Source organism: Sorghum bicolor, chromosome 7 (genome assembly GCF_000003195.3).
Source record: "Sorghum bicolor cultivar BTx623 chromosome 7, Sorghum_bicolor_NCBIv3, whole genome shotgun sequence".
Taxonomy (NCBI): Eukaryota; Viridiplantae; Streptophyta; class Magnoliopsida; order Poales; family Poaceae; genus Sorghum; species Sorghum bicolor.
The window spans coordinates 58,311,163-58,323,201 of NC_012876.2; the positions used below are offsets into that span (position 1 = coordinate 58,311,163).

General features: G+C 43.6%; 3 protein-coding genes across 3 annotated transcripts; all 3 read right to left on the reverse strand.

Moving 5' to 3' along the window:
- LOC8083509 (germin-like protein 8-13) lies at positions 2,049 to 2,855 on the reverse strand. The gene has a single exon (XM_002445563.2). It carries the CDS (start codon positions 2,804 to 2,806, stop codon positions 2,144 to 2,146), a length of 663 nt encoding a protein of 220 aa, XP_002445608.1. The 5' UTR covers positions 2,807 to 2,855; the 3' UTR covers positions 2,049 to 2,143.
- LOC110437304 (protein scribble homolog) lies at positions 5,812 to 6,696 on the reverse strand. Its single transcript, XM_021465705.1, is given in 3 exon segments — positions 5,812 to 6,223; positions 6,225 to 6,459; positions 6,462 to 6,696. Coding segments are annotated over 3 exon segments (795 nt in total). The 3' UTR covers positions 5,812 to 5,898.
- Positions 10,686 to 11,678, reverse strand: LOC8080650 (germin-like protein 8-14). Its single transcript, XM_002445564.2, has one exon. It carries the CDS (start codon positions 11,611 to 11,613, stop codon positions 10,957 to 10,959), a length of 657 nt encoding a protein of 218 aa, XP_002445609.1. The 5' UTR covers positions 11,614 to 11,678; the 3' UTR covers positions 10,686 to 10,956.

Genomic DNA, 12,039 nt, shown 5'->3' on the forward strand with positions numbered 1-12,039 from the left:
GGAACACTGGAATCTAGTAAAGAAAGTCCTAAGGTACTTGCAAGGCACGAAAGGGCTCATGTTGACCTATAGAAGATCTGATGACCTACAAATAGTAGGGTATTCAAATTCTGATTACGCGGGAGATGATAGAAAGTCTACCTCAGGGTATATATTCACTCTCGCGCAAGGAGCCATATCATGGAAGAGCTCAAAACAAACAATAGTCACTGCATCGTCCACAATGTATGCTGAGTTTATTGCTTGTTATGAGGCATTAGGACAGGTGAATTGGCTTAAGAAATTTATACCCAGTTTAAAGGTGGTCGACAGCATCGATAAACCACTAAAGTTGTATTGTGACAACGAGCCAGCAGTGTTGTATGCTCACAACAATAAGTCAAGCAATGCCGCCAAGCACATTGACATAAAATATTATGTTGTCAAGGATAAAATCCGGGATCACGTCATAAGTCTTGAACATATAAGCACAGAAAAGATGCTAGCGGATCCGCTTACGAAAGGCTTACCGCCCAATGTGTTCAGAGAACATGTAGCCGACATGGGTTTAAGGGAAAGCCTGTGATTCCTGGATGGGCCTAAGGCGAGAATTCATCTCCAAACAGAAAAGTGTTTGTGGCTGTCTAATCTAGCAGTGATAACTGTTAAGATGAAGCATGCTCAATACACTGATTTGTGATGGGGTGAGTTGACAAAGCGAGAAAGCACAGTTGAGATCAAGGGGGAGAATGTTAGGTTGATCTCAGGCCCAGCCCAACGGCTGGGGCCTTTTCCCTCTGGATCGCGCCCTGATCGGGGGCGCCCAACCGATCTATGGTTGGTGGGCCCCCGACGCACTGCGCCACATATAAATAGGAGTAGGGGGCTACAGGCACACAACACGAAGTTCGTCGTGCGCCGCCAAACCCTACTCACAACCCTAGGTCGCTGATCGACAGTGCGCAGTGGCGTCGGGAAGCACCACCGCGCTGTCACCCTTCTACTCCTTCCCCGCCGTCGTTGGGCAGTGCCGCTGGAGGCCCGAAGGACGACGGGATCTACATCGCCGCAACCTCAACACCCTCGCCATGGACGCCACCGGATCTGCACCACGGTCGAAACCTAAACTCCTAGATCTGTGTCTCTTTAATTCTATTCCGATGTACTAGATCTACTGTGTGTATATGTACCAATGTCTTTACTTGTATCTAGTATCCCAACCCGATATACTGCTAGTAGATCCTGTCTTTCTATCAATAAATAGGCACTTAAGATGGGTCGTAGTATTATGAATCTCTCTTATAATCGGCTCCATGGAGATCTTAATTGAAGAGATCAAAAGGCCGTCTGTCATTGAGAATCAGGCTCAATCCAGTACCCCAAAAGTGGAGCGACGTGCTGCTACAAATAAGGGTGAAGCTGGGAGCATCAAGCTAGAGTCCAAGAACGGAGAACCCCCTGATTAATTGAAGTATCAAGTCACCAAAAAAAACCAGAGTCCAAGAACTATCAACCGGTGGTGTCCCTCGGGTTTGACCAAAACGTAACAACGTATGCTTCAGCAAGCTCGTTGTAAAAAGTCAAACAAAATGTCTTAGAGCTACTTGAAAAGCAACCGATACACAAATATTATCCTTAAAATTAAATAAAAATGACCAATGTATATATATGTCACTCTGAGAACAAAAATAGAAAAAAGGTTTATCCTCAAGTACTCTAGGGCCATGCTCAACTAGACCTAATATCATGTTTCTATTTAGCTCCAATTATTCAATGCTGGTACTAAATATAAAACTTAAACAGAGAATTGAACACTCATCGACTAAACACAATAGTCGAGAAAATACTTCGACCCCGTTTGGTAAAGAGCTCCCATCGGCCACCAGTTTCAGCTTCTTTGATGTATTTACTGTTCGTATAAGCTTTTTTTCCTCTTTCCTCTCTCCTCTTCTCATAGAGCTAGTGAGAACAGGTGGCTCTATGAGGCAAGGAGAGAGCTATAAATAGTGTATGAATAATGAATGCATCAGAGAAGTTGGACTTTCACGAGGATGACATTCGTTGAATATGACGAGTGTGTGCAGTGCACCCATGCAAATTATTTTATTCTCACACGCCATAAGCTTACAACTGCGAGCAAGTTGTTAATTAATCCTGCCGAGCGTTAGGGTACTGAAACAATGCCGAAGAGGGCCTTGAGCCTCATGATCTCCTTGCGATCTATGAAGGTGCCCTTGGCCACGTACTCCACGGACAGGGTGTTGCCGAAGAGCGCATAGTCATAGATCTGCAGGCTGGGGTCAGGGCTGCTGTAGGCGTTGAAGGCGATGGCGGTCGAGTTGCCGATGTTGTACTGGAAGTGCAGCAACCCCTGCGGGAACACGAAGAGGTCGCCCTTGCCTAGCTTCTTGACGTAGGCCTTATTGGTTTCCGCGCTGATGAAGCCGGCGGAAATGTTCCCCTGGATGACGAAGATGAGCTCTGAGGCTTCCGGGTGGGTGTGCATGGGCACGACTCCACCAGGCTTGATGTCGACACGCGTGGCGGAGATGCCGAGGCCATTCACGCCGGGGAACTGTTTCACGGTGGCGGAGGCTAGGCCGGTGTTGAAAGGTTGGATGACGGGGCCGGGCTTGGCCAGGGCATCAGAGTAGAAGTCGTCGGAGCCGACAAGAGCCTTGGGCTTGCACGGGTAGCCGGACGGCGTGGCGGGGCGGAGCAGGTCGGCGACGCAGAAGTCCTGGGTCAGAGCGAGGGAGGAGAAGGGCAGGACCAGGGAGTGCAAGGGCACTAGCACGAGGTGGACCGGGGCGGCCTTGGGCGCCATGGTTACAACGCACTGCTGCGTCCTAGGTCGTGTGGCGAGTTCAGAGCTTGTGTTTGGGTCTGCATTCTTCGTTAGGTCTTTATATATAGGCGAGTTTCGTGTATATTAGAGGGTGTTTGGTGTGATCGAGGGGCTAAAGTTTAATATGTACTGTAGTATATTTGTAAACTATAGTAATTATCTAGTATCTAATCATAGACTAATTAGGTTTGAAAATTGTCTCGTAAATTATTCTCTAACTGTGTTTTTAGTTTTATAAATAGTCTATATATTTAGCATTTTACGTATGTGTTAAAATATTCAATATGATAGAAATTAAAATTTAATATAGATAATCAAACAGGGGCGTATATGTCCTTCGTGGCAAGTGGGCAATAATTAAAGGCGTACGTATAATGAGTTTGACATGTCACGAGCCGCATTTGTTCATGCACGTACATGCATTGCAGTTAGCAGCCTGACAATTGAATGATGCGTGACTGTAAGGTCAGCACAGGGAATGAATGGGATTTCGCGCAACATTCAATTATGCATGCCATACGTGTTTTCTCAAAACTAGCGAACCAGGGCCTTGTTTACTTCCTGAAAAATTTTGTAAAAATTTTCAGATTTTCCGTCACATCGAATCTTTAAACGTATGCATGGAGTATTAAATATAGATGAAAATTAAAACTAATTGCATAGTTTGGTCGGAATTGACGAGACGAATCTTTTGAGCATAGTTAGTTCATAATTGGACAATATTTATCAAATACAAACGAAAGTGCTACTATTCCTATTTTGCAAAATTTTTTGAAAGTAAACAAGGCCCTGATAGGGTTGCGCGAAATCCCATCATTCCCGCAAATTTACCAGTAGCCTAACATTGTGGTGATATGAGAGCTGGAATTGAATTCATTTTAATAACTAGGCCTCGTTTAGTTCAACTCGAAATTCAAAAACTTTTCAAGATTCCTGTCACATCAAATCTTGTGTCACATGTATGAAGCACTAAATATAGAAAAAAATAAAAACTAATTACACAGTTTATCTGTAATTTACGAGACGAATCTTTTGAGCCTAGTTAGTTTATAATTGGACAATATTTACCACAAACAAACGAAAATGCTACAGTACCAAAAATCTGAAATCTTTTCAGAACTAAACAAGGCTCTAGCAAAATATGCTCGTGTGTTGCAACGGGAGAAAAATAAAACTTTAAAACCTTAATGGAAAGGGACCATGGTAATGATATAATTTCTATTTATAATTTATCCTTTGTATAAAATTTGAAATATATAATTTATTTTACGATGACTATGATATCCATAATATTCGGTGACTTTTTAGGTTCCATAAAATGTTTAATTATAGTCTATAAGTAGTTATTTTTTGATGTCTCAAGAATTAGTTTGTGCGATGACCATTATAACGAGAGACCTCTCTTGATTTTTTACATGGCAGTCATTATCGATGATCCCAGAAATATATTTATTTAGACTGGATTAGACAACAAACTACAACAAACTAATCAAGATTTAGTTCATGTACTATTGATTGATTTAGATTTTAATGAAGATAAATTTTTTGTAATCAATAGTGCATCAACAATTTAGGGGGTGTTTGGGACTGTTCTGCTCCACGTTTTTTAACTCCGCTCCATGTTTTTTAGCCAAACGGTTTTAGCTCAACGCACTCGGTTCAAGAAAAAAGAGTTGAGCTGTGAGAGCACCTAAAGAGGTACTCCACAAACTCTATTTTTTATGGAGCTGCTCTACAATAGAGTTTGTGGAGCAGTTCCAAACACCCGCTTAGTAACAAAATATTTTGTAGGGAAAATTAATAGAGTGACCTTGTTTATTTTTTTTAACGACGGACTGGAATCTAGATTTGGTTCTATAGTGTGCGGCCTGAATACCAGATAGCGATATGATACTTTACCTTGTGTAACACGGATAGAGAGTTCTATTTTTTTCAGATGGAGTATGAGATGAGTACATAAGCTAAACATGGTATGATTAGCAAGGGAGGTCAGACTAAAAAAATACCCGACAAAAATTAGCTGAAATTTTACCTCTTCTATATAGATTAAATTTTGTTTATTTTTTATAATGCTTCAGGTAGATATATGTAAATATAACAGTTATATTTATATTATCTTTCACAACAATATAATGCAAACATAGGAGATTGCTTTTGCTTTATCTATCCGCTCCCACGCCGCACACGCTGTAGTAGTGCTGCGAAATCACCCGCCTTTCACGGGTACACACTGCACAACCACACGGAGGAGAATACGAATGGGCAGAAGTCTGAGGCAAATACGCGACACGTGAACTCTCAGTCTCTTGCCAGTCCAGAAGCCCAAGCAACGTGGCAGTGCAAACTCTATGGGCTTTCGTGGAGCCGAGCGCAAGGTGGTCCGCGGCCCACTGCGACTACGTTGCAGCTCCGCCCGTGTATATATAGATTCCTACAGGAGCACTGTAATAATTATGTTAATAAATAGATCAGACAAAAAAATTCAGACCAAAGAGGCTAAAATTTTGCCATTTTAGTATTACTAGTAAAAATGCTCGTGCGTTGCAACGGGAGAAAAAAAAGCTGTCAAATCTATATCTACATGGATATCTCTATTATCTAATTATATATCTATATATTTTGTTCGTCCATATGGCGAGGTAGGAGTAGGCTGGATCGATGGAAGATTGCCTAGAAATGTAATGTGACGTGCTGTAGATTTTATTTCACATCCATGCCAGGATCTATGTATCCAACAATTTATCTTGGTTCTTGCTTTCCATCTTGTTACTTTCCTCCCTTATCACACGCTTGAAATTCCTAAGCTCAGCAGAGTCCTCACCATACACCATCTTGGGCCTTGTTTACTTCTACCTAAAATTTTTCAAGATTTCCTATCACATCGAATCTTTAGACATATGCATGAAGTATTAAATATAGACGAAAATAAAAACTAATTACACAGTTTGGTCAGAATTTACGAGACGAATCTTTTGAGCCTAGTTAGTCCATAGTTGGACAATAATTACCACAAATAAACGAAAATACTACAGTGTCCACAAGGAACTAAACACGGTGTTGATGTTATCCACTCAAGCACTGCAAGCTTCCCGGTCACATCTGTTGCGTGGCACGCCAAAGAACTCATCAAAAACCTTTGGTTCCACCCTGCAGAATCTAGGTCGGTCTTGGTAGATGTTGCAGGTGCGGGTGGCCTTGTCGTAGTTGATGCACCATCCATCAGAGCCGATCCTGTACAGCTTGAGGCCATCGGGATGGTCGGCAAAGATCTCGTCACGAGTGGGGAAGTCGGGGCCCTTGAACAGCTTGCAACATGCGCTGCATCCGCTCGCGCACTTCCACCGCACCAGCCTCTTCGCCTTCGCCTTCTCTTGCTGCTGCTGCTGCATATAATATTCCCCTCCTCACCTCGCCGCCCTCCAGCCTCTGCGGGCCGCGCGCTTCTCCCAGCTCCACTGGGCGGCGGCTCTTCTTGGCCTCGCCCGACGGCCTCGCGCCAGACTTCTTGCTGCTCGGGGTCTCGCTCTGTCGAGGCAGGGGCTGTGGCGGCGGTGGCGGGCTCGGGGGCTTGGCCTCGCCCCGCCGCTAGCCCTTCCTCTTCCTTCCGCCAGAGGACAATGCGGCGACGGGGTCAGCCTAATGGATATAGACCTGCCGCAACTGGCACCTATGGCCACCGTGGTGGATGCCGCCCACGCCGCCCTGGACAGGACAGGCAGAGCAGGTTGTTGCGCACGGTCAGCTGCGGTCAGGAGGGAAAGAGCCTCTTGGACGGTTTGGTCAGATCCGCGTGCATTCTGCCGTGTGCGGGAGACGGGAGGAGAGGGGAGGGAAGGTACGGACTGGAGATTAAAGTGGTGGGCTTGCATAGTTCTATACGGGCTGCAGTTGTAAAGACTGGAGATATTGGTTTGGCCAAAGTGATGGAAAGTGGCGGACAGAAAAAAAAAAAGACAGACTTCGAGGCAGAAAAAAAAATGCAGACTGAAATTTTGCCTCTTTATAAATATATAGACTAGCAAAAATGCCCGTGCGATGCAACGGGAGAAAAAAGCTATCAAATCTATATCTGTATCTCAAATACCTAATTATATATATCCATACGTAACGATAAGAGGTAAAATTTCAGACTCTTTTTTCGTCCATCCATTTTTTTTGGTCTGTCTTCCTCTAACTCCCAGACGATGGAGAGTTTCTTTATCTGGACTTATATATATAACTTGTGCTCATACGAGTTAAAATAACTTACGTCTAAACCAATATGGAGTAGGAGTCCTAATATAAATAGATTCCTCATATCCTAAGTATTCTAAATACAACTCTTAATAGTCAAATAGAAAAGAATAAGAATTACGTTCTTTAAATATACTGAGTGCTGCTCGTGATTATGGAAAGAAAGAAGGTAAAAACTATAAAAGTGCAATGTATGATCTGAGTTGAATCATTCTCAAAAAGATAGTGCAAAATTATGGCATTCATCATAGTCTAGTTACAATCGTCCGTAAAATCTACGTTCCTGGTTGGCTGTTGTAAGCCATCTCTTTTCTCGCCTCCAATTCTATCCCCTCGGCTCTTGGGCAAGCGGCCTAGCTAGTCAACGACGTAGCGGCGTCTTGAGTCTGTACGTGGGAGCCCCTCTCCTCAAAGCGATGCACCAGTCCCTGGTGTCCGTACGAGCAGGCCGGCAACAACGTACGTGCATCAGTCCATGCGAGTGGCCGAGGCTGAGATGATGGCGATTGTGCAGCGGACAGCAGCATCGTCTCCTTCTGCTATCCTCTATTCCTCTGTCTTTGCAGCAACGTCTGAGAAGCCTTCCCCTGTCCACTTCTATATGATGCGTCGTGGCTATGGTACTTTTTTTTTGTGAAAACTGAACTCCATGCCCTCCACAAGTGTTGCTATTGCCGTTGCCGATATGATTTGGAGGTGGTCTTAGAATTAAATAGTCTGCAGATGCCTCAATGTGGCTTCAACATGGCAGAGGGAAGCAGGATGATTAAGATCAGGACTCTCTAGATGTTGTGTTGTGGTCGGATCGAGACTATACATACGAAGACGCGGCACATACGGAAGGAGGGAGTGGTCTCGGCCAATAAATAGGCCAGACCAAAAACATCCGGACCAAAAAAATGACGGAAATTTTGCCTCTTTATTAATAGCTGTAGACTGCTCTATATACGGATACGGATGAAAGCCCGATCGATGGACTTGTATAGGGACACGGTAGACTGCTAATTGTAAATCACATATAATCTTATATATACACGGATACTGATAAAAGACATTGTGAACATATAAAGATATGGCGAACTGAAATTTTTACAATTTATTATTAGGTACAGATTAGAAGAGATATAGATTATATTCCATACTATCATTAATTAAACTAAAATGGTTGTATATAAAATATATTTATATATCATTATTGGTTATACGAGAGAAATATTTATGCGTTGTATTTTTACTAAAGGAGAGCAACTTGAAGAAGGCATTATTTCTCACAGAAAAAAGACTAAAGGTGGACACCGTGACATTCCACCCCTTCCTATTCCGTCCGCCCGCGACAAATGTTTCTCTGGCGGCCCGCGTAGTTCTTTTGTCCTCGCTCCCTCCGATTGGGAAGTTTTGTATGTGCTACATGCAAGGAAATCACGGGCTCACATCCACACCTTCCTTTTTTTTTTCTTTCAAGCATGCAAGGAAATCCACGTTCCTTTATTCACGCATATGACACGCATGTAAGGAAATCGCAAGCTCTCACATCCACGGGCAAACGTTGCTTGTGAACTATGCACAAACGATGAACTTTGATGATTTTCTTACCTATCCAAATGGTGTCAAATGAAATATGCTATTTATGTTGATGAAATTTTAAAGATGCCTTTGCAATTATGTGTATAAACTAATGTTTGTGTTTAATGCAAGTGTGATTTAACCTCATGATGGCTCTAAGGAGAATTGAACATGTAGAAAACATGTCTATGATAAGGAACATCAAAGAAACATGCTAAAACAACATCGTCTCTAACGGAAGGATATCAGAGATGTGCATCTAAGCAAATTGTCTCCACTATCTTTAATCCGAGACCAACATCTTACCACTGCGTCTTTGATAGAACACATTGAAGACGATATCTAGTGGAACACCCATCTATAATGTTTACATATGAAATGCCCGTAAAAGTAAAACATATCTGAGTATAAAAAAAATTCTTATAATAAATACCTCATATCTAACATGTGCATATCAAAGATGGGGAATAACATGTAATCTGTCTATAATGTGTGCATCTTAGAGACAAGGAATAACAAGTCACTAATATTCTCCACATCAAAGCTATAAATTTAGAGACACTTGTTTTCCCGCCACTAAAATGTGTCTTGAACCGTCACTAATGTTTTTTCTATCATGGTCAGGGTGGAAGGAGACTAAGGGAGTGGCACGTTGTTCTCAATAGGGCATTGCATCTTGGGGTTACTAGAATGAAGACCAATAGTGTCGACTTTAGGTGGAAAACAATGAATCTAAGTTACGTGGTCATCCTATGTATCAAATTGGTTGCCTGAATACATGGCAACTTAAACAAAATTCTAAACTGCATGAGTGTTTTGATGCAAACAACGACCAAACTTTTCCTTCAATTGATGAACCCATGACCTAGCTTCTCCTCCTCCTACGTCTAGCTCCAATGACAAATTAGGGTTCAGGTTTTGGGTTGCTGGAAACCAACAGGCTTTGAAGAAAAAAACTAGGAATGTGCATGGGGGTGGTGGGCTAGCCTCGTACTGGTGGGCAAGAAGAAAATGAAACAGAAATATTCTGAACCGAACCATATCATTTTCTGCATTTAATCCGATCGAATCCGCATTTTCGTGTCCGGTTTTACCGTTTTCGCTTTTGTTTTCGTATTTGAAATATAAAAGTAGAAAACAGTTTATACATTTTTCGACCGTTTTCTATTTTTCTACTTTTAGTTCAGAATATCCCAAATTCAGTCGATCATTACTGTCCAGGCAACTAATGCCCATGGGTCGCATTATATAGGCAGTTCGCTCGTCGTGCCTTCTCGAGTCGCCGAAGTGGGACTAATCATCTCACGCGGTGTTGCATGCCTGCATCTGGCTTCACATGGCGCTGCATGCCTGCATCTGGCTTCACATGGCGCTGCATGCCTGCATCTAGCACATGTTGTGTTGCATGTGACTAGACCGACGAAGAGAGAGAGAGAGAGAGAGAGAGATGGGTTAGGCCTTGTTGCTATTCTTTTTAGTCTAGTACTGATGACATCTCAAAGTTTTCCCCTCTTTCTTTTTCTTTGTTTTTCATATGTGAAAGAAACCAAATTGATAAGTCCGCTCTCTTGCACTCAAAATTTCCACGATGACACTTGTTAATTGTTATGCATCGGTATTTCATATTGAATTTTCATATACCGATCGTATTCAATATAATTTCGCTCAAATTGATTCATTTTCAAAATTCTCAATATTCGTAAGTCCGCATTTGTTTTTGTGTCTGGCTTTACCGTTTTTATTTTCGTTTTCGTATTTAAATGTAAAAGTAGAAAAGAGTTGAGGAGTTTTCCTACCATTTTCATTTCTCACTAGTGGCAGGCATAGGGGACTGGATGAGGAAGCTAGGGCAACGATGTTGTCACTAGTCGGGAGATAGAGGAAGTTGTGCAACAGAGGAGTAGGGGCGAGCAGCACATGAATCGCAGGCACGAGCGTTGAGAAGAAGGGAAAGAGAGTGATTTGATCTAGACAGTCAATTTCATTGTAATAACGGGATAAAAAAGATCGTGTGCTGATGATGAGCCTCAAACACCCGTTTGTCCACTAGCTAGACAACTTCACGTTAAATTCAAGGGCCGTTTTTATTAGCGTTATCTTTATTCTAACACCACTTGTGTTACAATTGACTAGCACCAGTGCATCACAACCTGGCGTTAAAATGACAGGTGCAAGCGCGTTCCGCGCGTAAATTATTCTGACACCACAACCACGGCCAATTCAACCTCATCTGCATGCACACGTCAAGTCCACAACCACGACCAATTCAAGCTTCATCTAACCTTGCCGCCCAAGCTAGAGTTGAATGTTGAGAGTTGAAACAAATGGCTTAGCTAGCCGCTCCCGCCGAAGAGTGCCTTGAGCTTCCTGACCTCCAATTCGTCCACGACGGTGACCTTGCTCACGACGTCCGACGGCAGGTTGTTGGCGAAGAGCGCGAAGTCCAGGATCATCAGCCCGGGGTTGGCGCTGCTGTAGGAAGACAGGGCCACCGCCGTGTCGTTGCCGGCCAGGTTGTACTGGAAGTGCAGCAGGCCCTGCGGGAACACCATGAGGTCGCCCTTGTACAGCGTCTTGACGAACACCTGGTTGGTCAGGGAGCTGATGAATCCGGCGGACATGGCGCCCTCGATGACGAACAGGAGCTCGGTGCCGCCCGGGTGCGAGTGCAGAGGCACGACGCCGCCCGGGGCGAAGTCCACGCGCGCCGCCGAGATGCCCAGCCCGTTCACGCCGGGGAACCGGGTGACGAACGCCGACGACAGGCCGATGTTGAAGGGGTTGATGGTCGGGCCCGTGCTGTTGAGGCCGCGGTAGTAGAAGTCGTCGGCGGTGACGCCCGTCTGGGGCTTGCACGGATACCCGGCCGGCGTGTCGCCGCGGGCCAGGTCGGCGATGCAGAAGTCCTGGTTCAGGGCGCCGGAGGAGGATGGAAGCAGGGAAACCAAGGGCGCAACAAGGGCTAGGAGCAGGAGCACGGCCATGGCCATTGCTACCGGCTTGTTGCTTACCCGGGCGAACTTGCTAAACGAGCTAGGTCAAGACGTGAATTTGAATTCGTGATTTTTACCATGTCTGCTATATAGGTATATATATAGGGCAAGCCTGGTCTGGCGTGTACAGATGTCCTATAATTTGCTAAATATATAATGTTTTGTTTCAAGCCACAGTCAACGGACGCTCGAGCATACTTACGTCTACAAATGTGGTCATACAGACATGCATTCACATACATTACACACGCTCACTTTTATAAACATAACTATATTATACTCCCTCCGTCCACTAAAAAATCAATTTCTAAAATCTATACCAGTCAAACTTTTTTAAAGTTTAATTAACTTTATGAAAAAATTAACAACATCTATGACAAAAAAAATACGCATTATATGAAAACATATTCTATGATGAATCTA